The 27470-nt window shown below is 43.9% G+C and overlaps 3 protein-coding genes and 1 long non-coding RNA gene across 4 annotated transcripts in view; 2 read left to right on the forward strand and 2 right to left on the reverse strand.

Moving 5' to 3' along the window:
• Window positions 1-27470, forward strand: part of LOC144698213 (uncharacterized) — a 352133-nt gene that overhangs the window by 23910 nt on the left and 300753 nt on the right. The gene's annotated exons all lie outside the window — the stretch shown is intronic.
• The window catches only part of LOC144696876 (uncharacterized), a 37143-nt gene continuing 19561 nt past the window's right edge, over window positions 9889-27470 (reverse strand). Inside the window, 1 exon segment of the mRNA XM_078568587.1 lies at window positions 9889-12240. Within this exon segment, the coding sequence (XP_078424713.1) occupies window positions 11293-12240 (948 nt within the window). The 3' untranslated portion in view covers window positions 9889-11292.
• Window positions 12490-15722, reverse strand: LOC144696887 (uncharacterized). The gene is made up of 3 exons (XR_013580271.1): window positions 15542-15722; window positions 13346-13431; window positions 12490-12665 (listed from the first exon to the last, which is right to left on the reverse strand). It is a non-coding gene; the product is annotated as an uncharacterized LOC144696887 (long non-coding RNA).
• LOC144698211 (uncharacterized) lies at window positions 21173-24616 on the forward strand. The gene is made up of 2 exons (XM_078570178.1): window positions 21173-21977; window positions 23937-24616. Exons 1-2 carry the CDS (start codon window positions 21763-21765, stop codon window positions 24373-24375), a joined length of 654 nt encoding a protein of 217 aa, XP_078426304.1. The 5' UTR covers window positions 21173-21762; the 3' UTR covers window positions 24376-24616.

Consider the following 27470-nt stretch of genomic DNA (forward strand, 5'->3'; position numbering starts at 1 on the left):
AGCCTAGACCCGCCCCTCCCCCATCCCCATCACTCCGATTGGCTCGACGCCCAACAGCTCCTGTTCGGTCCTCTAGTCCCGCCCCTCTATTCCTATTGGCTCGCAGCTGCCGTCAATCAGCCGGGCATTGTGAGCTGTCAGGTGAGAGGTCACTCGGGTGCGGGTTAACTTGAGTCGAGTCTCAGTTACACAAATAAATATCACTGATTTGTACATTTAAATGGTCACAATTATTTTACTCTTTATGCAAAAAAATTGCAAAGAAACATAATTTTAGTAAAATACGGTGGATGCTGGAAATCTGAAATAAAAACAAAAAGTTCTGGAAATCCTCAGCAGGTTTGGCAGCTTCTGTGAAGAGAGAGAAACAGATTTAACATTTCCAATCCAATATGATTCTTCTTCAGAACTGAGTGTTTCCAGCATTCTGATTTCATTTTAAACACATAATTGATGTAAAGTTTATTGTCCTTACAGGTATCTGGATGTAAATCTGATTTCAGACCTTCCTCTGAACAGTTTTCAAACTGACTCCAGCTCATTCTCCATTCCTTCACTAAAGACCCGGATGGAAAACCCTCAGCGCAAGATGGCGGCGGCCGGTTGTCCGGGTAACCCGGGCGTGTCACCGGGGAGGAAGCCCCGCCTTCTCTCCCCCTGCCTTCACCAAGATGGCCGCCAATGCGCCCGGCTCCCTGAACAAGACCCGCCTTGCTCTCCCAAAATGGCGGCGTTCGGCGAGCCCGCTCCCAGTGCGCAGGTGCAGTGTGGGTGTGCGCTCTGAGCATGCTCAGTGTCAGTCATGGTGACAGAGTGAGGAGGAGCAGACGGTTCGGGAGGCGGGAGGAGATTGTGAGCACAGGGTAGGAATGGAAACCGCGGCTGGACTAGAAACTGGATCAACTTCTGGGGTAGGCCCCAGACCCCGTGTGGGAATGGATTCACTCAGCTATCCAGTCTGCTGAGACACCAGCGACTTCACAAACAATTACAGGGGTTGGATTCTGCTGTTATTGCTGCTGTTAATCACACCCAGGACTGAACCATGTTCATTCTGCAATTGGAGTGGGAGGATCGGAGGATTTCTTTCTGCTGGACTGGCCGGTCTCACGATTTTGCTTTCAGTGGGCTGATGCTGTTTGAGCCTGGAAGTACACATTTCCACAGAAATGATCCACAAAAGCTGATGAAGTACATATATTTTATCCTGAATAGTGAATAGTGTTTGCCTACCACTAGAGATAGATCTAAAATAAATATATTTGTCTTTGTTCCATTGAGTCTACAGTTCAGGGCCAGGCCAGTTGGCTCAATTAGTCTGTGTCAGTATTTATATTCCACATGATCCTCCACCCACCCCACTTCATCTCCCCCATCAGCATATCCTTCTATTTCTTTCTCCCTCATGTATCTATGTAGCTTCCCTTTAAATGTATTCATGCTGTTCACCTCAACCACTCGCTGTGGTAGCGAGTTCCACACTCTCACCACTCGCTGAGTAAAGATGTTTGTCATGAAATCCCTGTTGGGTTATTGAATACCTTCAAAATCTTAAAGACTTCCATCAGGTCACCTTATGGTCTTCTCTTCCCTAGAGAAAAGCGTTTCAGCCTTTCCTGAGGGTTAAATGCTCTCAGTTCTTGTGAATCTTTGTTGCACCTTCTCCGGTGCTTCTGCTTTCTTTGCCTAAATGGAGATCATTAATATTGACAGTCCTCCCGGTGTAGTCTAACCATGGTTCTAAACAAGTGGGGAATAACCTCCCTGCTTTTCAATTCTCTAGAAAGGAACCCTATATATGGGCCCCACACGGTAGGAAAGATGTGACGTTCTTAGCAAGGTTGCAGCAGGGATTGACAAGAGGGACTTCAGTTCATTGAAATTATTTTCTTTAGGTCATTGAGTTATTAGGGCAGAGGAGGAGGCTGTTTAACCCATGAGTCCATGCCAGGGCTCAGTAGAGCAAAAAAGTCTATTCTTAGTTTTTATTCCTTCACAGGATCTGGATATTGCTGGCTGGGTGAGCATTTATTGCCCATTCCTAGTTGCCCTTGAGAAGGTGGTGGTGAGCCGCCTTCATGAACCACTGCAGTCCCTGTGGCATAGGTACACCCACAGTGCTGTTTGGGAGGGAGTTCCAGGATTTTGTCCCAGCGACAGTGAAGGAACAGCGATATATTTCCAAGTCAGGATGGTTTGTGGCTTGAGGGGATCTTGTAGGTGGTGGTGTTCCCATGTTGTTCTGCCCTTGGCCTTCTAGATGGTCGGGGTCAGAGGTTTGGAAGGTGCTGTTGAAGGGGCCTTTGTGAGTTGCTGCAGTGCATCTGCCACTATGCATTGGTGGTGGAGGCTGGTTCTATCCCTGTAGCTCTGAAAGTTTATTCCCCTCGAGTGTCCTTCCAATTCCTTTCGAAATCATTCCTCATCCCTGCTCCTCTTAGGCAGTGAGCTGCATGAAAATGTTCTTTCTCACATTCCCCTGCATCTCTTACCCAAAGCCTTAAATCTGTGTCCCCTCATCCTTGTACATTCAGCGAATGGGAACAGCTTTTCTTTGTCCACATTATCTAAAATTGTGTGCACCTCTATGAAATCTCCCATCAGGCTCCTTTACTCCAAGGAGAACAACATCAGCCTGATATCTAAAATAAAGAACAAGCAAACAGAATACGTTAATGCCTGAAATCAAATAGGAATGCTTGATTGCTGCTTTAAAGATATGATGAACATATTGTTCTGGACACTAAAGGAATTGGAATAACTCACCTTGGGTGTTGTTGAATGGAATAAATCAATCTGGTATCCACCTACATTCTAGTGAAAGTCAGGAAAGTGTGGATGAGGTGAATAAGTTGACAGATTTCTCAGAGATATTTGCATCCTTTGCCTATGATTTTTTAAATTAAAGAACACCACATCGTCACTACATGAAACATCAGGACCTTACTGGGGGAGATAGGCAAATATGTCAAGATTGACACCCACTCTGATCTTTTAATAAGAGCACTTGGAAGTTAATAATATGTGGCATGATATTGGAATACCCATGTGAGTGTGCAGATGTAATTTGTTACATGTGAAGCAACCAACACATAAATTCATGGCGAAATGCTTCTGAAGAATGGGCCTCAAACAAGCACAGCCACTTGACAAACACCATGACACTCCCTTGGACCTTTTGATAAGATGACCTGAATGTCAAGAATGTGTAGCATCAGCTTGGGATACTGGTGTGAGTGTGCAGATATCATTTCTTACATGTGTTTCAACTAGCATTGGGAAATGCATGATGAACTTCCACTGAAGACTGGGTCCCAGACATATGCAGCTACTTGACAAATAGCATGACATGAAATGATTCATGTGGCCAGGGGAATGAGACAACATTTTGACACTATCAAGGCATTGACACATACTCCATAGAGAAACTAACTTTAAAACAACCAGGATAGAATTAAACACTGGTCATGGTCAAAAGGAGTAAAATTAAAGTAAAAGGGATAAAAATTTGGATTGCACAATTAAGGGCTTGGGAAAAATAATACTCAGTAAGAACTGTCCTCAAGTTGGATGGGGGTAAAGAGAGAGCTGGAGAACCCTGTGCATCCATGCATGATCTGTTGCTTGAAGTGTACATCCTTATGTATTAGTAACTAAGAACTCATACTGTTCCCTCAGAAGAGGAAAAGATTGAGTAGATGTTACCCCAGTCAGGGTCAGAACAGAACTGGAAAATAACAGAGTGAAATTGAATGAGGGGTCGGAGACAGAGAGTTCTTCTCCTCTCAAGGTGTAGGAATCCTGGGAGACCCTTACTTTGGGTTTTCTTGCTAATTAGTGAACATTAAATTAAATTCTATAACTGGCGGTACATTTATTTTTAATTTTATTGTTACACTTCTGGTTTTATTCCTGTTGTGATTATGCTCTGTGAAAGGCTGATTGCCAGGTGACAGGATAGGAAATTGTGATTTGGGTCTTCATTGACCAATGCTTTATTGATCCAAAAGGTGTAAAAGGGGTCACACCTCAGCAGAAATCTAGCAGAACTAAGAACAGATGACTTTCTATGTGGGAACAGGGAGATAATCAGCTCCCGGAGGACAGAGAAAAGAAGAGTACCATTAATTATAGATGACGTCTGGGTGTCAAATCCACCATGTTTTCACTGCTTGGCCTGGAAATGCTGACTCTCTGTACCAGGGATGGAGTGTGGTGGCCCAGTTGTTTGAGAGTTTGACATGGCTTGGATGGGTACAGATGGTTCAATGACAGGTTTTGTAATTGGTCCATTCAAATGTTTGGTAGGCAATGATTGGGTGAAATCAGTCTCCATGGACTTTGTAATGTATAAAAGTATAAGAAGGGATTCCCCAAGCACAGAGATTTGCAGAGGTTTTATACATTACATTGACTGGTGCCATAGCATCTGGGGCAACCAGGGAGCATTTACATGGAGATGGTGCTTCTACCCAGAGTGCAATGGTAATGCTGCTGCACTTTGATACCGCTGCTCAGGCATGAGTAAGTGTCAGGTCTCATTTATACTGAATAAAATCTAACCACTGTCACCAATAAGGGTTATCACTGCGAATCATTTCAGAGTTTGGGAAAAGGGAATAAAGGATTATTTGATTCCCTGAACTCCATTTTCTAACATTGCTGTGTCAATAACAAAATCTCATCTTCCCCCCTAAGGCTACTTTGCCAATTACCTAAGAGGGATTCACTTTCTGTTAAAGAGTCTAATAAACACTCTCATCTGCTTTCCCTAAAGTTCTTAAATGTATTCATGAAAAGTTCAGCAAAATCAAATATTTTTATTGTTTAAAGTCTATTAATGAAAGAAAATATGGTTAAAAAAAGAACATTTCTTGAGGACCAAGGGTAGCCAGAGTAAAAGGATATGCAAAATAGTCATTTGGTAAGATAGGACTTGAATATTGCTGAACAAAGAGACATGACTAAGATTTTCACCTTGCACTCATCAGGGACACTCGCAAGAACATCAACATAAAGGAGAAAACAACAGTTTATACTGTATGTGAAGTGAGTGCTGATTGGTTGGCAAGTGGCGTTGCCATGGAGAATGCACCACTGATGGTGACTGACAGTTAACTGCCAAGCATTGTTTGAAATTTAAACCAGGCAGCTTGACCACGATTGGTCAAGGCATTGCCCTGAGGAATGAGTCAGTGAATGGCTGTCAAAGAACAGGGCCCTATGCATTAATATGTAGCTTCCAGTACATCCTAATACACTAAATTGCAAGCTCAACTGACAATCTTAAATTGGTTGCCAGCGTAATTCTTAGCACATTGAGGATTATTTAGCCAATGTTGTCCAATTGCAGAATCACGTCGAATGTGGGACACTGTTGTTTTGAGGTTTGCAGGCACGGGCTGGTTGGGTACAGTCTGTACCGTGCCCATTGTGAACAGCAGCTGGGACATGCTGTTTGATATGATCCACCAGTCTTTGGGATGTACAGTCTACATACCTAGCGTCACACTGGCACTGAAATTCACATACTACATTATTCATTTGTGTGATAGAATGTTTTTTTGGTTTGACAGCAGCATCCTGTTAGTGGTGAATACCACTTATATTGCTACTGCATAGTAGCAGCGTGAAACAGCTGTTTGACCTGTTGCTCAAATTTTTGAGATACCTTGCCCTTCCAAGATAACCTGAGGTAGACTGGGCACTTTTCAGGGCTGAAAGTGATGGCCTTAGGCCCATTCATGAGATGCCCTTCACCCCACCCCAACCCCATTAGGGCTATCTGTACCTCGCTCGTCCTGCTTTCTACCCTTAATGTCACCATTAGAACATTCCTTAGCTAATATCACCACCGTCAACACCCCTTTGTCCTTTTGTCTATGACATCTTTGGTAACCTCTTCTTTGCCTCCCCCTATCACTTAATAAATAACCCTCAATGTGCTAAGAATTACGCTGACAACCAATTTAAGGTTGTAATTCCAGGTTGCAATGTAGTGCATATGCATGTACTGGAAGCTACATCTATTAATACAGGGTCCTGTTCATTGCAGACAGAAAGAACATGTACACACATTGTGTCTGTTTCAGCTAAACAAAATAAGTGACAGCCATTCACTGACTCATTCCTCAGGGCAATGCCCTGACCAATCAGGGTCAAGATGCCTGGTTTAAATTTCAAACAATATGTGGCAGTTACCTGTCAGTCACCAATAATGGTACATTCTGAATGGCAACGTCACTTGCCTACCAATCAGCACTCTCCTCACATATAGTATAAATTGTTGTTTTCCTCCTTACATTGGTATTCTTGCAAGTATCCTGATGATTGCAAGATGAAAAGCTTAAACATGTCTCTTTTTTCAACAATATGTAAAATGTTCAGGACCCAAATGGTTTCTCTTTATCTCGTCTGTACCCTGTTCCCATGACTCCCCACTTTGGACAAGAGGAAACTGAACCTCAGGGTCGCGTCACCATCAACCCCACTCACCCCCTCCCTCCCCAATTGGTTGGAGACCAATTTCCATATTAGTCCACCAGAACCTTCCTGTCTCTTTTAGTTTGACACTCATGGCAGTTTCCCAACTGGGGCACAGGCCCCATTATTCTCAGCTAAATTCAGCTCTCAGCTCATTGACACAAGCAATAGAGACAGAAAAGTGCTGGAGGCTCAAATGGGAAGTCGAAACTTGTGTTTCTAAACCAAAATTTGAATATTTGTCTGTCAAATACTTGTTTTTAATATGGGGTTTTTTAAGGTTTAGATTTAGGCACTGGAGGCAAAGGGTATGTTTCCCTTTCTAACTTTGTATTGTCTATCGTGTCAGCCGTGGCTCAGTGGATCGCACTCTCACCTCTGAGTCAGAAAGTCGTTTTGGAAAAGTGCCAGTCCAGGAGCCTGAGGGCAAACTCATGTGCAACATTCCAAGTGCCAGTACTGAGGGAGTGCTGCACTGTTGGAGCTGCAGTCTTTTGGATGAGATGTTAATGCAAGTGCCAGTCTGCTGCCTTGGGCACACTGAGAAGTTCCCATGGCCACTATTTCGAAGAAGTGCAGGGGAGTTAACCCCGGTATCATGGCCAATATTTATCAATCAACATCACTAAAAACAGATCATCTGGTCATTATAGCATTGTTCTTTGCGGGATCTTGCTGCTGCTGATTGGCTGCTGAGTTTCCTACATTATAACAGTGATTGCATTCCAAAAGTACTTCATTGGCTGTATAGGGCTTTGGGATGTATTGTGGCCATAAAAGATGCTATATAAATGCAAGATTTAAATTTGAAATTTCTATTATCTGATCTTGTGGTCTGTAAGTTAATTGATTTCAGCCAACTCCAACTTGCCATTTAATAAATTTGCTTTCCTTCGGACAAGACTTTCACCAATTAAGGCAAAGGCAGAATTCTCTGGGTAGTTAGTGTAAAACGTTTACTGAAAGAAAAGTGTTTCCTTAAAAACATTAAGAAATTGACTTTTACAACTTCATATGTGTGATCAGCCCATAGAAGCGTGACCCTCCCAGGCTCCTTCTTCGACAGTAATTCTTGTGGATTTCGGCCTCGGGATCTGGTTCCTTCTTTGTCAGTAATTTCCTTGGATCTCGGCCTTGGGAATCTTCAGTACGTGGATAGCAAGGAAGACCGTTGGAATCTCTACTTTTATCCCCAAAGTGACCATTAACTCAAGTCAGAGTGGGGCCTGTCGTAGCATGACAATTGGTCACTCTGGTTACTAGATTAATTTAACTGGATTCCCAATTACTTACATCACCTTAACTCATTATCTCAGACAGGAGAACAATAGAACTGTTTCATACTGTCCTTTCATCTGATTCTATATAATCCCTTATTCATAAAGTTCAATTTTGAGGCTAAGCAGATTTTGAAGATCTCTCTTGCCGCTACATTTATCTTCACATACACATTCTTCACATACACACAGCAATTAAGGTTTTTCATCTTTACAGCAAATAAAACTCACCTTTTTGTTATAACTACTGATTCATTATTCATTATTAATTGTAACTCAAGGCTCATTACTTATTCAATCATCCGTTGTTGACTAGTAGTTAATTAATACAGTAACCTTTAATTATTATATTTTGTTAATACAAGATAGTCTGGTTCAAAAAGAGTTTGTGGAAGACAATAGCTTTGCTTCTTACTAATCTTGATCAGATTGAACAATGAGCCTTATCCTTGAGCTGTACTTTGGCAGGATATGATGTCCTGTAGCTTATCAAAATTAGAAAAGAATTTCTTTGTTTAAACAATTTCTGCTAGCTCTGCAGTTTCTTTTTGGATTATCCAGTGTTAATTTTTAAAATAAAGATCTGACCTTTTCAATATAATTATCTATTACTGATTCATTAACCAAGGTCATTACTGAATAATTATGTTTCATGACTAGATTTTAATACAAACTCAATCTATATTCAATAAAGAAAAGTTACAGAATGTGAAAAGGCAGAAAGGTGCCACATGTAAGAGGATAAAATGTCTTCCTTGACCTTGTTGGCTATAACAGTGAATACAAAATGAAAGTGATTGATTTTTAAACCTGAATTTGACTACCCAGGGCTACCTGAAGTTTCCGATAACAGCAATTAAACTTCAGAAGTACTTCGTTGGCTGTAAGATGCATCAGGACATCCTGTGGTATAAAAATGCATTTTTTTTTCTAATTATCCACAAATTTGGATATATTACACTCAGTCCCCACAACAAAAATCATTAATAAAGATTGAGCCTTAACTTTGGTTCCAACCATGTCTCTGACACCAAACACACTAAATCCTGAATTATTTGTTTTAAAACACAGTGAGTTGTTGTGATTTGGAATGACATGCCTGAAAACTGTGTAAGAAACAGATTTGATTCTATCTTTCAAAAAGGAATTGGACAGATTCTTGAAATGAAAAGAAAATTGCAGGGCTATGCGATTAATTAGATAGCTGGCTTGAGCATGATGGGATGAATGGCCTCATTCTGCGCTCTAGGAGTCTTGTGTACATTTAAAGCGAGTGGTAATGACCTTGAACCCACTTCCTGTGAGGGTGGTAGAAGCAGAGGTGTTGGAATGATTTTGAAAGGAAATTGGATGGGCACTTGAGGAAAATAAAACTACAGGGATACAGGGAGAGAACAGGGTAATGAGACTGACTTGTTTGCTCTACAGAGAGTCAGTGTGGACTTGATGGGTCAAATGGCCATCTTCCCTACCCTAATGACCCTATGATCGAAAGAAACTTCAGCTGCTGCAGTTCTCCAACTAACTGAAGTCCCTCATCCCTGGTGTTATTCTCTTAAATCCTCTCTCCAGCCTCTTAAAGAACTTGATGTCTTTTCTTCAATATGGGGCCCATATTGGTCCCTCTCCAGAGGGATAGAGTTGAAAAGCAGGGAGGTTATGTTCAACTTGTTCAGAACCATGGTTAGACTACACTGGGAAGATTGTCAATATTTGTGGTCTCTATTTAGAAAAGGGAAATACAGGCACTGGAGAAAGGGCAACAAAGATTCACAAGAATAATACCAGAACTAAGAGCATTTAACCCTCAGGAAAGGCTGGGGCATTTTTCTCACTTCTAGAGAAGACTGAAGGGTGACCTGATGGAAGTCTTTAAGATTATGAAGGGGTTCAATGATCCAATAAGGATTTCATGAGAAACATCTTTGCCCAGCGAATGATGAGAATGTGGAACTCACTACTACAGCGAGTGGTTGAGGTGAATCGCACGAATACATTTAAGGGAAGCTAGGTACATACATGAGGGAGAAAGGACTAGAAGAATCTGCTGATGGGGGAGATGAAATGGAGTGGGTGGAGGCTCATGTGGAACATAAATACTGACAAAGGCGAATTGAGCTGACTGGCCTGGCCCTGTGCTGTAGACTCAATGGAACAGAGACAAATATATTTATTTGAGATCTACCTGTGGTGGTAGGAAAAACACGACTTACAATCCAAGATAAAACAAATGTACTTCATCAGCTTTTGTGGATCTTTTCAGTGGAAATGTGCACTCCCAGGCTCAAAGAGCATCAGCCCAGTGGAGGCAAAGCTGTGAGACATGGATAGAAGATTGGCTAACTAATAAAAGACAAAGAGTTGGGATAATGGGGCATTTTCAGGTTGGCAAACTGCAACTAGTGGAGTGCCACAGGGATCAGTGCTGGGGCCACAATCATTTACAATATATTTTAATGACTTGGATGAGGGAAGTGAATGTACTATCACCAAGTTTGTGGATGACACAAAAATAGGTGGAAAGGCAAGTGGTGAGGATGACACAAAGAGTCTACAGAGGGATTTGACAGGTAAAGTGAGTGGGCAAAAACTTGGCAGATGGAATATAATGTGGGAAAACATGAGGTTATTCCTTTGGCAGGAAGAATAGAGGAGCTGAATATTACTTAAATGGAGAAAGACTGCAGAAAGCTGCAGCACAGAGGGATTTGGGGGTTCTCGTGCATGAATCACTAAAAGCTAGCATACAAGTTCAGCAGGTAATAGGCAAGGCAAATGGAACGTTGGCCTTTATTTCAAAGGGAATGGAATATAAAAATAGGGAAGTCTTGCTAAAACTATACAAGGCACTTGTTGGATCACGTTTGGAATATTGTGGACAGTTTTGGTCCCTCTATCTAAGGGGCATTGGAGGCAGTTCAGAGAAGTTCACGAGGTTAATCCCGGGTATGGAGGGATTTTCTTATGAGGAGAGTTTGAGTAAGTTGGGCCTGTACTCACTCAAGAATAAGCGGTGGCCTTATTGAAACCTATAAGATTCTTAGGGGGCTTGACAGGGTAGATGCTGAGAGGTTTTTTTCCCCTTATGGGAGAGTGTAGGACCAGAGGGCATAATCTCAGAGTAAGGGGTCGCCCATTTAAGATGGAGATGAGGAGGAATTTCTTCTCTCAGAGGATAGCGAATCTGCGGAATTCTTTACCGCAGGGGGCTGTAGAGGTTGGGTCGTTAAGTATATTCAAAGCTGAGATAGACAGATTTTTAGATCAGTAAGGGAATCAAGGGTTATGGGGAAAAGGCAGGAAATTGGAGTTGAGGATTATCAGATCAGCCGTGATCTCATAGAATAGAGCAGCAGACTCAATGGGCCGAATGGACTATTTCTGCTCCTACATCTTGTGGTCTTATGGTGACCGGCCAGTCCAGCAGAATGAAACCCTCCGACCCTCCCACTTCACTAACTGTGAGAATGAACATGGTTCAATCCTGGATGTGATTAACAGCAGCAATAACAGCAGAATCCAATTTCTGTAATCACTCATGAACTTGCTGGTGTGTCAGCAGGTTTGAAGAATGAGTGAATCCCTTCCCAAAGTCAGAGCAGGTGAATGGCCTCTCCCTGCTGTGAACTCGCTGGTGTTTCCGCAGGGTGGATGAATCACTGAATTGTTTCCCACATTCAGAGCAGGTGAAAGGTCTCTCCCCAGTGTGAACTCGCTGGTGAGCCCACAAGGTGGATGAATGAGCAAATCCCTTCCCACATTCAGAGCAGGTGAATGGTCTCTCCCCAGTGTGAACTCGCTGGTGTGTCACTAAGTTGAATGAATGACTGAATCTCTTCCCACACTCAGAGCAGGTGAATGGTCTCTCCCCAGTGTGAACTCGCTTGTGCTTCTGCAGTGCGGATGAATCAATGAAGCCCTTCCCACACTCAGAGCAGGTGAACGGCCTCTCCCCTGTGTGTATTTGCTGGTGTAACAGGAGGTGGGATGACTGAGTGAATCCCTTCCCACATGTGGAACAGGTGAACGGCCTCTCTCCAGTGTGACTGCGTCGGTGAATCTCCAGCTTAGATGGGGATCCGAATCCCTTCCCACACTCAGAGCAGGCGAACGGTCTCTCTCCGGTGTGAACTCGCTCATGTGCCACGAGGTGGGATGAATTAATAAATCTCTTCCCACACTCAGAGCAGGTGAATGGCCTCTCCCCAGTGTGAACTCGTTGGTGTGTCAGCAAGTTGGATGAATGAGTGAATCTCTTCCCACACTTGGAGCAGGAGAATGGTTTCTCCCCAGTGTGAACTCGCTGGTGTGACTGCAGGTTGGATGACTTAGTGAATCCCTTCCCACAGTCAGAGCAGGTGAACGGTCTCTCCCCGGTGTGAACTCGCTCATGCTTCCGCAGTGCAGATGAATCAATGAATCCCTTCCCACACTCGGAGCAGGTGAACGGTCTCTCCCCGGTGTGACTACGTCGATGAATCTCCAGCTCTGATGGGGATCTGAGTCCCTTCCCACAGTCCCCACATTTCCATGGTTTCTCCATGATGCAGGTGTCCTTGTGCCTCTCCAGGCTCGACGATCAGTTGAAGCCTCGTCTGGACACAGGCCACATGTGCAGCCTCTCCTCACTGTGAATTGTGAGATGTTTTTTCAACTGGGTAACCCGTAAAAGTTCTTTCCACAGTCAGTGCACCAGGACCTCTGGCTCGGCTCTGTGTGTCTCGATGTTTTACCAGTCACACTGATGTTTAAAACCTTTTGAAGCAGACAATACAGACAAACATTTCTCCTTCTAGATTCAAAGGCCAATGATATTCTGGTCCTCATAAACTAAGTGATTTTGTCAGATCTTCATGTGACGTTTGATTTGAGATTTCTTTCTGCAAATCCTCTCCTTCTAATATCCTGCAAAAGGAGTTTACAAAAGTCATCACTGTCAGTACAGGATAGAAACTCAGAACAGGCAATTCTCGTTTCTATGAAACATTCATTCTTCTCCCATTCAAAAGTCATCCCAGACACCTACTCTCCATTCCCACTTTGCCGTACTTAATATTCGGCTTCCCAATGCTCCTGAAGAAGCGATTCATGCTGAGATCAATGGTCAGGGCTTCATGTCCTGGAGACAGGGACCTGAAAATATTTATGCTAGTCTATGTACATATAACTGACTATATTCAGTACTAAGTACTATATTTTTTAAAAATAGAAATAATAATAAATGTGCTATATTACAGTACCATCAATAATTTATATAAAATGTCTACTATATAACACAAGGCATATCTACGTCCTATATTAATTTCCTGTCCCTTAAATGTCAGCCATCTCCTGGGAAAGCCACCCCTTTAATTGTGAGCATGAGGAAAGGAGCCATTCTTTTAGCCATATAATAAATATGTCAAGCTGACAGAGCAAAGGATGTCAGTGTCTTTAAGGGAGAGAGAGAGACCTGGGCCAACCTTTCCAGAGTCAGCGTCCTCCCTGGATTCACCTCCTTTCCCTTCAGTTCCTGCAAGTCAACAATTTAAACCCAGAATTAGAAAAGAAATGCAATGGGAAAGAAAATAAAATGTTTTACTCACAGATGTTGGGCACAGGAGGAACATTTGGTGTGTGTGAAGCTAAATCTTCATTCAGAGAGAGTGGAGCAGCAGCAGCAGTTTAACACCTGAAGGAAAGAGAAAAAGTTTATTGTTAAGGTGTCTGATGTGACAAAGAATAAAGTGAATCTGGGGACAAGGATGGCTTTGAGATAGTGTGATTCGGTGCTGCTGGAGAGAGGGGTCGAGTGTGTACATATGGTGGCACATGGCACTGAGTGAGAACAGATCTCCGAGGAACATTGTATGTCCTGGAGATACCTGTAATCCTGGGTGGATTCAAAACACGAGGGATGGAACTTCAGTTGGAATCCACATGGGGTAAGTCGGACATGGAGACAATCGCTGAGGAAGGAAATATGGCTGTGAAAGCGAGTTTTAGGAAACACCTTACCAAATCCCAGGGGGTAAATGGTAAGCAATGAAGGTGAACATGGTGAAAGAGACAAACAGAAATCCACTTCGGAGAGAAGAGCAATACTTCCTCAAGGTAGGCATTCCTGGAAGAGAAGTGGCAGTGATTTAAACTGTAAAATAAACGTAAAATACTGTGGATGCTGGAAATCTGAAATAAAAACAAAAATGCTGGAAAAACTCAGCAGGTCTGGCAGCATCTGTGGAGACAAAAACAGAGTTAACGTTTCAAGTTCATGTGCTCTGAAGAAGTCAAACAGACTCGAAATGTTAACTTATCACCCTACCAGCCTCCGCATTCAAAGGATCATCCTCCGCCATTTCCGCCAACTCCAGCATGATGCCACCACCAAACACATCTTCCCTTCACCCCCCCAGGCGGCATTCCGTAGGGATCGTTCCCTCCGGGACACCCTGGTCAACTCCTCCATCACCCCCTACTCCTCAACCCCCACCTACGACACCTCCCCATGCACACGCAAAAGATGCAACACCTGCCCCTTCACTTCCTCTCTCCTCACTGTCCAAGGGCCCAAACACTTCTTTCAAGTGAAGCAGCATTTCACTTGCATTTCCCCCAACTTAGTCTACTGCATTCGTTGCTCCCAATGCGGTCTCCTCTACATTGGAGAGACCAAACGCAGACTGGGCGACCACTTTGCGGAACACCTTCGGTCTGTCCGCAAGAATGACCCAGACCTCCCTGTCGCTTGCCATTTTAACACTCCACCCTGCTCTCTTGCTCACATGTCTGTCCTTGGCTGGCTGCATTGTTCCAGTGAAGCTCAACGCAAACTGGAGGAACAGCACCTCATCTTCCGAATAGGCACTTTACAGCCTTCCAGACTGAATATTGAATTCAACAACTTTAGATCTTGAACTCCCTCCTCCATCCCCACCCCCTTTCTGTTTCTTCCCCCTCCCTTTTGTTTTTTCCAATAATTTATATAGCTTTCTCTATTCCCACCTATTTCCATTATTTTTAAATCTGTACCTTTTATGCCCTTTTAGTCTTATTTCACCCCACTCCCACTAGAGCTGTACCTTGCGTGTCCTGCCATCCATTCTTAATTAGCACATTCTTTTAGATAATATCACCTTTGTTCCTTTGTCTGTGACATCTTTTGATTATCTGCTCCTATCACTGCTTACTTGTCCCTACAACCACCCCGCCCCCTACTTCTCTCCCACCACCCCCCCACCTTAAACCAGCTTATATTTCACCCCTCTCCTATTTTTACTTAGTTCTGTTGAAGGGTCATGAGGACTCAAAACGTCAACTGTGTTCTTCTCCGCCGATGCTGCCAGACCTGCTGAGTTTTTCCAGGTAATTCTGTTTTTGTTTTTATCGAAATGTTAATTGTTTCCCTCTCCACAGATGCTGCCAGACCTGCTGAGTATTTCTAGCATCCGCAGTATTTTGCTTTTATTATACTCTTTCGAGTTATCAACAGTCACAGATTGCAACTCTTGGAGTACAATCACAGTTCTTGGTTTTCCAGGAGTGGGATATGAACCCACAATCCTCTGATTCAAAGGCGAGGGTGCTATGAACTGAGCCACAGCTCAGCAGCAGTTTTATTAGGCAGTAAAGAACAGGTTAACAAGCTCATTGTCTCAGCCCACATTCACGGCGTTGGCAGCAAAGGCAGCCTTTCTCTCCGAGTCACCGGGACCCTCAGGCCCCGCCCACTCTCTGTTGCGTCATCCAGATGGCCGCGTAAAGCCACCGCCGCCCGCTGGACCAATATGGCGGCCGCTAACCTGGTGCTGGACCGGGAAAAATGTCCTGGAACTGCGATTACGGGACCTGCAGCGTCTTATTCCTGGCATGCGGCCTGCAGTGAGCGTTTATGAAGCCTCCGCTTCCTCCTCACCCCGACTCCTGGTTCCATTCCTCAGTCCGCCCCATCGACACTCACCCGCTGAGAAACGCCTCCCCCTCTCTCGCTCAGCTCTGATCAAATTGATAATGCGCATGCTCCAGCTAGAGTACAGCACTGCGCCTGCGCACCGCTCTCCTGTAATATGAATAGGGCACTTTCACATCCGCAGGGAATGTTGGGTAACAGCAGCGCCATTTGAATTTTAAAGCGGGAATAGAACGTAATTGGAACCCAATTGCGATAAATTAATTTTTAAAATCACACATATATCCTACTGAATAGGTGCTGTGCCATTCTTTATTTCTTTAAGTGATTTAAACCATTGCTTACTGAGCTTTTGAAGATTTTCCGACTGGTTCCCCTCTGTCTCTCCTCCCTGAAGGTGCTGACTCCAGCTCGGTTAAATCACACCGTCACTGGTTCTTTTCTTTCTCTTCTATCCCCTGATACCGAATATCCACTGTTTTATAGAATGATGCAGCATAGATTGAACCCATTCAGTCCATTATGCCTATGCTAGCTTTTTGAAAGATCTATCCAATAAATTCCACAGCCCTGCTGGCACTGTCAGGACAATGTATATCTGCTGTAGTAATGCAAGAGGTGAATGGATAAGGCTTTCCAGTTCCACACTTCTCAGACACACTCACCCCTGTGGAAAGATCGATTGACCAGTATATGAAGCAGATATTAAGGGTTCACTGATATAAAAACAGAAAGTGCAGGAAAACTCAACATGTCTGGCAGCACCTGGGGAGAGAGAAACAGAGTCCAGGTGACGAATGGATCTAGCCATTTGTGGGGCCAGCACCAGGAACAAGTGACCATGAAAGCTGTAGGGTTATAAAACCCAACTAATTCATTCATGCCCATCAGGGAAGGGAACCTTCCACCCAGTCTGGGCCTACTCAAGACTCTGGCCTCTATGGAAGCAGATAGAGAGGTAAAAGGTTTGGGGCCCTTGGAGGGGGGATGATACTGAAGGAGAGGGATCTTATACATTGTCATGTCGACAAGAACTTAGACAGAACCTTCTAAAACTGACTTCGACCCATTTGAAAGACAATAACAGAAGGTGCATGCAAAAATCTCCAAGTTCCCTCCAAGTCACACACATCATCCTGACTTGGGCATATATTACCGTTCCTTCATCATTGTTGGGTGAAAATCCTGCAACCCCTTACCACACAGCATTGTTAAAGCACCTTCACCACAAGGACTGCCATGGATCAAGAAGGCCCACAATCACCTTAATGTGGAGTAGGTTGGATCATTTTTATTAGTCTTTTGCGGGATGTGGGTATTGCTGGCGGGGCCAGCGTTTATATCTCACTCCTAATTGCCCTGGAGAAGATGGTGGTGATCCACCTTCTTGAACTGCTACATTTATGTGGCATAGGTACACCCACAGTGGAGCTAGGAAGGCAGTTCCAGGGTTTTGATACACCAATAGTGAAGGAACAGTGATTTAGTTCCCAAGTCAAGATGGTGTGTGGCTTGTGAGGAGGCGGGGGGGTGTGGGGGCAGGGGTGGGGGGAGCTTGTAGATGCTGGTGTTCGCACGTGTCTGTTCGCCTTGTTCTTCTAGGTGGTAGAGGTTGTGTATTTGAAAAGTGTTGTAGAACAAAATTAATGAGTTGCTTCAGTGCATCTCGTAGGTGGTATGCACTGTTGCCACTCTGTGTCGCTGGTGGAGGGAGTGGATGTTAAAGGTGGTGAGTGGCTCAAGCGGACAGCCTTGTCCAGGATGGTGCTGAGCTTCTAGAGTGTAATTGGAGCCACACTCATCCACTATGTTTGCTGGCCTTGCTCGCAAAAGCCCACGCCACAAAAATTAATTTAAGAGAACGAAATGTAAATGAATTAAAAGCCTATACTGAAATTATTGTTCTGAAAACAATATTTGTTTACATTGTAGGGGCTGTGTCTGTTTAGCAACCTCACTTGGTAGTCCCACACATTGAGAATTGTTGGGCTGCACTGTGCTGAAAACTGCTCAGAAGCTCCTCCTTCATCTCCACTCCTGTTCAAACTGATGCAACACTAAAGGTCTACTCAGGAGGCCAGGGGCAGACAAGGGCATCCAACTCCAATACTGAGGCAACTACTGATAATATTAAGTAGGTTAAGCAAAATCTGTGCATCGAGAAGCAAGAAAGAATTTCATGCCGTTGACTTTTTGTCAGGATGCAGTGAAAACCTTACAGACAGCTGCTGATTAATGGCGACATTAGTCCCACAATCCCCTGCGTCCCAGAAACCGCTCTATTCAACTCACGCCTTTCCCCAGGCGCTGAGAGTGCGCATGCTCCCCCGGACCAGCCGCTGGGCATTCTGGGCGGTCCCTTTGTTGTGAGTCGGACTCGGTGGAAATGCCGAAGAAACCTGGAAGCGGCGGCGAGGATGGGGGAGGCGCTGCAGCATCGCTTTAATGGGCAGCCCTGACCCCCAGCCCCCAGCCCGGGGAGATCACCGCACGGCCGCCGGGCCCGGCCGCTCTCATTCGGCCTCTGAGAGCCGCACTCGCTGTTCCTGAGGCTGCGCTTGCCCCCCGCTCAGTTTCTCCATTGAATCCTGTTTCTCTCCTTGTTTCTCCCAACTCAGATTCACCGCCTCATTTTCTTTTCTCCCTCTGAGCCCCTGAACTCCATCTGACAGGGTCATGTTGGAGAGCGGGCATTGACTGTCCTGGGAAACAACAGCAAGAGGAGCTCAGAGGCCGGAGGGGCAAAGGAGCAGCGAGTTCAGTCACCAATCAGGGGGGATTGAGGACTGAACCCTGAGTCAGTCAGTCAGGGGAGTCAGAGTGAACCCCTGAGGAATCATTCATCTCTGAAAAATTGAATGAGTATCTCTTTTATCAACAACACTATTTCATATTTGTCAGTATTTTTATTTATTCTTTGTTATCTTAATCCCAAGACATCGCTGCTGGAGTTCCTCAGGGCAGTATCCTAGGCCTAACCACCTTCAGCTGCTTTATCAATAACCTTTCTTCCATCATAAGTCAGACTTGGGAATATATCGCTGTTCCTTCACCGTTGCTGGGTCAAAATCCTGGTACTTTCTTTCGAACTGCACCTACACCACGTGGACTACAGGCAGTTCAAGGAAGTGGCTCACCACCGCCTTCTCAAGGCAATTCCAGATGGGCAACAAATACTGGCCTTGTAAGTGACACCAACATCGCATGAACAGATTAGAAAAAGGAAAGAAACTAGGATTGTGTTGTTCTGGATTTCTATCCTGTACTGACTTTTGTGAATCCCTTTTGTAGGATATTTGAACAGGAAGATTTGCTGACAGGAAACTCAAACCAAACATCACGTCAAAGTCTGACCGATTCACTCAATACATCAGGAGCTGGATATCACTGAATGTGTAATATGGACGGAGAAATGTTTTAATCAGTTGCACAGCCTGAAAAAGCTTCACACCTTTCACAGTGGGAATAAACTGTGTGGACGAGGTTTGATCTGATCATCCAACATGGACAGCCACAAGGACACCGGCACCACGGAGAAACCATGGAAATGCGGGGACTGTGGGAAGGGATTTGGTTCCCCATCAAAGCTGGAAATTCATCAACGCAGCCACACTGGGGAGAGGCCGTTCACCTGCTCCATGTGTGGGAAGGGATTCACTCATTCATCCAACCTTCTGAGACACCAGCGCGTTCACACTGAACAGAGTTCAGTCATCTGCTCCATGTGTGGGAAGGCAATCGGCCACTCATCAAACTTTCAGAGGCACCAGCAAACTCACAGTGGAGAGAGGCCATTCAAATGCTCCGTGTGTGGGAAGGGGTTCACTCAGTCATCCTACCTGCTGACACACCAGCGCATTCATACGAGGGAGAGTCCGTTCATCTGTTCTTTGTGTGGGGAGGGATTTAATCGATTATTTAGTCGGCCATCCAAACTACTGACACACCAGGGAATTCACACTGGGGAGAGGCCATTCACCTGCTCCATGTGTGGGAAGGGATTCACTAATTCATCTGACCTGCTAACACACCAGCGAGTTCACACTGGTGAGAGGCCATTCACATGTTCCGTGTGTGGAAAGGGATTCACTCGATCATCCCACCTTCTGACACACCAACTTGTTCATACTGATCAGAGACCCTTTGAATGTTCATACTGTGAGAAGGCCTTTAAAAGTAAAAAGGATCTGCTGACACACCAACGAGTTCACACTGAGGAGAGGCCATTCACCTGCTCCGTGTGTGGGAAGGGATTCACTCAGTCAGGCTCCTGGCTGACACACCAACGAGTTCACAAGTGACTGTAGGGGTTGGATTCTGCATTTTTTGCTGCTGTTAATCATGTTCAGGATTGAATTCTTTCATTCTGACAGTTGGGGTTGTTTCTGCAGATTTTACTGGACCATATAATTGGGCTGCTGTTTATTATTCTGTATAGATGTCGAATAGCATGTCAAGCTTTGGTTTGAACACATTGTTGTAGATTTTTATCCTTCCCACTTGAGTGTTTAACATCACCTGGTTGGAGCTCAGAAAGGACAATCTGGGGGAGGATCGCACGGCAGGAACAGAACTTCAGCCTGGACACAGTCCTTCAGGGTCATGCTGAGAGGGACAAATGGCACTTTGGCCTTACTCATTTCTCTTCACTGACAGCAAAACCCACATGTGGATTAATCCTGAGGTGTGCAAGAAATGTGTCACAGCCACTTCTGTGCAGTACATACAGCCTAAAGATGACCAAGGTCAGGTTGTGTGGAGTCCAAGGCCACATAGAAAAATGGATGGAAAAATACAAACTCCCTATAAATCTAACCCTCTGATTTCTGGTTTGTCACCATGGTGGTTCAAAGCTCCTAGGTGCAGAGCAGAAGGCTCCTTTACAACTGTGGCTATTCAACCTGAGTCAGGCAGACTGGAAATGTGCTGTTAAATCAGAGATCTGGGTAAAACTGTGCTCTATCCTTGACTGAAACTTAAACACCAGGATTAAGTTTCCAGTTTAAAAGTGACTGTGATTATTCTGTGAAGTTTTAAAGATATTTTAGTGACAGTCCTGAATCTACCACTTTAAGCCAACGTCAACAACAACTTGTATTGATATAGCACTTTTAACATAATAAAATGCAGTTCAATTATATCGTTTAAAGCCTGTATTAAAATAACACATGCAAAAGTTCGCAAGATCGTGTTAACTGCTGGGACAATTATACAACAGACATTTGATCTCCAGGTAATGAAGAACCTGCAGCATGTTTCCAGGAACTCCCTGTTTTATTCATGTGTGCATTTTAGATCCAAGGATTTTGTTGCAGTCTTGCTCAGTATTAACTGCATCAGGTCCTTGTGTCCTTGTTCAGGCAGCAACAGAATTAAAGATTTAATGAACTATGCTACAAAGTTTTGTTGATTGGGAATTCTTATCAGTGATTTACTGTAACTCTGTCCCAAATTTTAAAATTGGAGTTTCAATTTCTGGGTCCAAATCATTTATGTAAATTGTGAATAACAGTGGTCCTAGCATTACTCCATGTGGAACACCACTTCTCACCTTTTACCAGTCTTGAGTAGCTATTCTTAACCTCTTCTGTCTGTTTTCTGTTTTGTAACCTGCTTGCTATCCATAACAGTGTGTACAATCTACAAGGTTACCAAGTAATTCACCAAGGCTCCTTTGACAGCACCTTCCAAACCCACAACCACTACCATCTAGAAGGACAAAGGCAGCAAATAGGTGGAAACACAACCCCCTGGGAGTTCCCCTCCAAGTCACTCACCATCCTGACTTGGAAATATATCATCGTTCCTTCACTTTTAATTCAACATCGGGGACTTCACACAGGAGAGAGACCATTCACCTGCTCCAAGTGTGAGAAGAGATTCAGGTCTTCGACACACCTCACAAAACACTTACGTGTGCACACTGGAGAGGCTGTTCACCTGCCCTGAGTGTGGGAAGAGATTCAGGTGTTCACCCCGCCTCACTGAACAACTACATGTGCACCCAGGGGAGAGGCCATTCACCAACTCTGAGTGTGGAAAGGGATTCACTTGTCATCCCAACTTGCTGAACACAAGCGTGTTCACACTGGAGAGAAACCTTTTGTCTGCTCCATGTGTGGGAAGGGATTCACTACGTCATCCCAGCATCTGACACACCAGCAGGTTCACACTGAGGAGAGACCATTCACCTGCTCCACGTGTGGGAAGAGACTCAGTCGTTCATCCACCTTGCAGAGATACCATCAATTTCACACTGGGGAGAGGCCATTCCTCTGCTCCAAGCGTGGGAAGGGATTCACTCAGTTATCCCACCTGCTGAGACACCAGTGAGTCCACAAGGTGTTTGATTCTGCTGATAGTGCTGCTGATAATCACATCCAGGACTGAACCATGTTCATTCTGACAGAATTCTGGCTTTCTGAATTGGGGTTTGGTGTCCAATGAATCACCTTTGTGTGTGCCAACTCCTTGATTTCTCCAGGATAAAAGGAGACTCATTGGCTTCTTGTTACTGACTGCTCCATTTTTGGATCTTTTTGGGATAGAAAGCTGACAAATCCCTGGATCTCACTGCCTACATTCCAGGATTCGGAAAGAGGTGGCTGCACCAATATTGGATGCACCACTTGTGATTTTCCAAAATTCTCTAGATTCTGGAATGGTGCTAATGGATTGGAAGGTGGAAAATGTAATCCCAATATTCAAGAAAAGCAGGAGAGAGGAAACAGGGAACTACAGGCCATTTAGCTGGACATCAGTCATCAGGAAAGTACTGGAATCTATTTTTAAGCAGTGGTAACAGAGCACTTAGAAAAGGACAATATGATTAGACGAAAGTCAACATGGTTTGATGAAAGGGGAACCGTGTTTGACAAAGCTGTTAGAATTTATTGAGGATGTAACTCGCAGATTTGATAATGGGGAACAAGGGAATATGTAATGATTGAATTTTGAAAAGTCATTTGATAAGGTGCCACACAAAAGGTTGTTGCACAAGGTCAGGGCTCATGGGGTTGGGGTAAAATATTAGCACGGGTGGGGGAGTGGTTAAAGGATAGAAAACAGAGATTAGGAATAATCATGTCATGTTGAGGTCAGCGGGCTGTTATTCTGGAACAGCGCAAGCAGCAGGACTGGGGTTTCAGATACTTACAGTCTATATTCAGGAATAACTTCATGGAACTGAATCCAATGTGTTCAAGTTTGTTGATCATACCAAGTTAGGTGGGTAAGTAAGCTGTGAGGAGGACACAAGGAGTCTGCAAAGGAACATGGACAGGTTGGATGAGTAGGCAAGAAGGTGGCAGATTGAGTATAATATGGGAAAATGTGAGGCTATTCACTTGGGTAAGAAGCAGAGAGAAACTGAATCTTTCTTGAATAGTGAGAAACTAAATGTTGTTGTTCAGAGGGATTTGGGTTTCCTTGTACAAGAAGCAAAGGAAATGAACATACAAGTGCAGCAAGCAATTAGAAAATAAATGATATGGTGGTGATGATTCCAAGAGGATTGGAATACAAGAGTAAGGAAGTCTTGCTACAATTGTCCAGTGCTCTGGTGAGACCACATCTGGACTGCTGTTTACAGTTTTGACCTCCTTACCTAATGAAGGATTTACTTGCTTTAGAGGGATTGTAACAAATGTTCAGTAGATTGAGTCCTGGGATGATGGGGTTGCGTTATGATCAGAGGTTGAATAGACTGGGACAATACTCTCTGTGCAGTTTAATGGAAGATTCTGAGAATGTTCACGAGATTGATTCCTGGGATGACGGGGTTGCGCTATGATGAGAGATTGAGTAGACTGGGCCTATACTCTATAGTTTAATGGAAGGCTCTGAGAATGTTCACTAGATTGATTCCTGGGATGATGGAATGTGCTATGATGAGAGATTAAGTAGACTGGGACTATACTCTCTGCAGTTTAATGGAAGATTCTGAGAGGCTGTTTCCAAGATTCTACAGCTAGGAGGCATCATCTCTGGCCTTTCAGACTGAGATGAGAATAACTTACTTCACTAAGAGGGTTGTCAATCCTTGGAATTCTCTACTCCAGAGGATTGTGGATGTTCACTTATTCACTGTGTTACAGGCTGAAATTGACTGGTTTTTGGACTCTAAGAAAATTAGGGGTTATGAGAATTGAGTGGGAAAGTGGAGGTTGAAATTGAGGATCAGCCATGATCTGATTAAATGTTGGAGCAGGTTTTAGAGTCTGTATGATTTATTCCAGCTCTTGTTTCTTACGTTCTCCTATCTAACTCTGGATTATTTCACTTCTCAGACCTTTGGTTCCTCTCATGGACAAGTCCCAGCTCCCATATCTTCCAGAGGTTCTCCATCGTGCTGGGCTCAACAGCACGGAGACCATCCTCCAGAAAATTCCACTTGGATGGCCAGGCCATGTCCCCCACATGGATGATGACAGAATCCCCAAGCAGATCGTCAATGGGGAATTGTCTCAGGGTAAACAACATCAAGGTGGTCAGTACAAACGGTACAAGAAAACCTTAAAAAAGACCCTTACAAACTTCTGTATTGCAGACCATCTTCCTGGGGAAAACATTGCAGCCGACCGGCCCATGTGGAGGCAAACACTGAAATATGGTTCAGCATGTTTCAAGGACCATCTACTCCAGACTTGCAACATCCGATGTGCTCAGAGGAAGACCAGTGGTGGAGCAGCTGCAGAAGTAGCTCAACCGGTACCAACAACAACATGAACTGCCAGTTCTGTGGGCGTCCATGTCAATCCCACATCGGACTCTTCAGTCATGAGAGGAGCCACAGAAAACAATGGAATCATTTACAGCTTGGACATACTCGAACAACAAGGAGTCTACCCCAACATTATCCCTGTTCTCCGGATTGGGGGACTATACTCTGTCTGTATGATTGCAGTGTTGTTAATAAAGTCAGGAAAAGACAATCTGTTGTTGTGAGCTTGATTATCTGGTGTCTGAAACCACAAGATTCAACATTTAGAGTCAACAAGACGAACAAGGAAACACATGGCCCAATACTCCAGCTCAATATTCCCAGGAGAAAGTCTGTTACCTAACACCTGGAGTGGGCAGAACAGAGAAAGATCCCAACTGTAAGAAACCTTCGAATCATTTGTAAATGTCTTTCAAATGCTGACAGGTTCCATTCGTCAGCTTCCATTACATTGAAGTCAATGGGAGGTGAGAGAGTGGTTATTCTAGAACTATAAAGAACAGTAGTTAGATCACAGCTAGAATACTGAGCACAGTTCTAGTCAGGGGGCCAGATAAAGTGGGTAGGAAGGACGTATTTCATTAACAGAGAGGTCAATGACCAGGTGGCAAATTTTTAAAGTCATTGGTGGAATGATTAGCAGGGAGTTGAGGAATGTTTTCACCCAGAGGGTGGTGAGGGTCTAGAACTCACTGTCTGAAAGGATGGTCGAGGCAGAAATAGTCGCATTTACAAAGTACTCCAAAATGCACTGGAGGTTCTGTAACCTACAGAGCTATGGATCAGGAGCTTGAAAGTGGGATTAGACTGGAGAGCTCATTTTCAGGTGGCACAGACATGATGGGCTGAATGGCCTCCTCTGTGCTGTAAATTTCTATGATTCTGTGATGACAAGTGGTCCTTGTGTTTTTATCCGAGACAGGCCTCAGGCCAGTCATTTGCTCCAAGTGTTGATGTGATGGTTCGAGCTAAGAGGTGTGTTCTGGAATCTGTGGTCAGAGGTTGTAATTATTGAGACAGACCCTAATTGAAAAGGGAAACTGAGAAAGGAACTGACCCTCCTACTTTCAAAGGAAACTAAGACTGAACCTGGTTAAAATCATATAAAAGGTCACAGAGGGCCCTCAGAGCTCAGTGGTGGATGATGGGTTCAGTACTGCAGTCCAGGCAGGCTGAAGAAGATAGAGACTCGATGCAGGAGCTGAGAATAAGGAAATATACAGTTGCTGCAGCTGTTTCTGTTACTTGGTGGATCTACACCATCCAGACTGTTGTGAGCAGAGTTGAGGTGGTTCCGCAGATGTGTGTCATTTTTGATGAAGACCATGCCCGTGGAACTCAGGTTGGTTGTGCACTGCTGTTGGCTGGAGATCAGGCTACATCCTAGAAGAAGAGGAGCTGAAATTCCTTGTGAGGAAGACAGTGTTCTCAGTTGTGACTGAGACTGATGACATATAAGCGAGATACACTGCCAAGTCAAATCATAAATCTTAATTGTATCTGTCATTTAATGTGTAATTTATCATTTATAATTGACCATGATTTGCCTTTTAATTCATGTTGAACTAATGTTGACTTTGTGTTTTAGAGTATAGATGATTAACTAAGAAATTGTTCAGTGTTTGCTTTGCTTGACTCTCGTACAGTAAAAATTCTTCTGTTTAAATTATGGAATCTTGTGTCTTCGTCCTTTCCATAAATAACTGAGATTTCAGATTTCTTCTGTTTTGAATAACAAGTTACTGGTCTCTCCCGAGATTATGGCAGGTGCCAGGTATCAGGAGCAGTAAATAAAATCTAAATGTCAGTGAGCAGTGATATGATTTATCTGTATCCAGTTCTATTTGAATACCTTTTGCTGAATGGGGCCCTCACCCAGTGCTCAGAATTGAACACAATATTTGAGCTAATCAGGGATTTATAAAGATTCAGGATAACTTCCTTGTTTTTGTATTCCATGCCTCCATTAATAAACGGAGGATCCCATTAGCATTTTTTAAAACAGTTTGATCAACTTGCCTTATCACAATGAAAGAAGTGTGTACTTTCATCCCCAAGTATTTTGTTGCTACACACTCTGTTTAAAATTGAACCATTTAGTTTATACAGCCTCTCCTCATTCTTCCTTCCAAAATGTAATAACTGACTGTGAATCACTTTGGGATGTTCTGAGTGTGTGAAAGGTGTTAAATGAACACAAGAATTTTCTTTCTCTTTTACAGCTGATTTAAAGTTGTAGATTTTTCTCCAAAGATTAAATTTGGATCGATTAACTATTTTACTGCACAAACAACTTCAGGGAGTCAGTGAATTAAGAGGAAAGATCCCAGACAGCGGTTCTTCAAGGTACAGTGCAGGCCCGGCAGCTCAATCAGCTCCACTCTCAGCTCAGGAGATCTCAACAACCCCACATACTGTCCACAGGGGAGTTCTCCTGGTGCAGTGGGACCAACATTCATGCTTTAACTGACACCAAAAAAACTGGATTAATCGGTCACTGGTCCGATTGCTGTTTGTCGAATCTTACCATGTGCAAACTGGCTATTGTGAAACAGTAACAAATTGTATTTATATAACATGTTTAATGTAATAAAACATCCCAAGGTGCTTCGGGGGAGTTATCATAAAGAAAAAATGAACACTGAGTCACATTGGTCTTTATTTGAACAGATGTCCAAAAGCTGATTAGAGAGGCAGATTTTAACAAGCATCTTTAATCAGGAGAGAGAGCTAAAGGGGTAGAGGGGTTTAAGGAGGGAATTTTAGAGTTTCATGCACGGGCACATGCACCATCGGGGGAGTAATTAAAATCAGGGATGTTCAAGAGGCCAGAATGAGAAGGGTGCAGATATCTCACAGGATGTGTGAAACTGGAGATTACAGAGATAGGGAGGGACAGCGCAATGGAGGAATTTGAAAACAAGGATGTAAATTTTAGAGTCAAGGCATTGCTTGACCAGGAGCCAATGTAGGTCAATGAGCACAGGGGTGATGGGTGAATGAGACATGGTCTAAGAAAGCACACGGGTTTTGGATAATCTCACGTTTTCGTGTTGCAGTGGGGTGAACATGAGAGGCTGGTCAGAAATGTATTGGAATC

Source organism: Cetorhinus maximus, chromosome 23 (genome assembly GCF_964194155.1).
Source record: "Cetorhinus maximus chromosome 23, sCetMax3.hap1.1, whole genome shotgun sequence".
NCBI classification, from domain to species: Eukaryota; Metazoa; Chordata; class Chondrichthyes; order Lamniformes; family Cetorhinidae; genus Cetorhinus; species Cetorhinus maximus.

Bases quoted from the DNA above. Each gene is read 5' to 3' on its own strand.
- LOC144698211 (XM_078570178.1), top strand. From the start codon at position 21,763: ATGTGTGGGAAGGGATTCACTACGTCATCCCAGCATCTGACACACCAG. The intron at 21,978-23,936 runs GTGAGTCCACAA...TTCACTTCTCAG, and splicing joins TCCCACCTGCTGAGACACCA to ACCTTTGGTTCCTCTCATGG.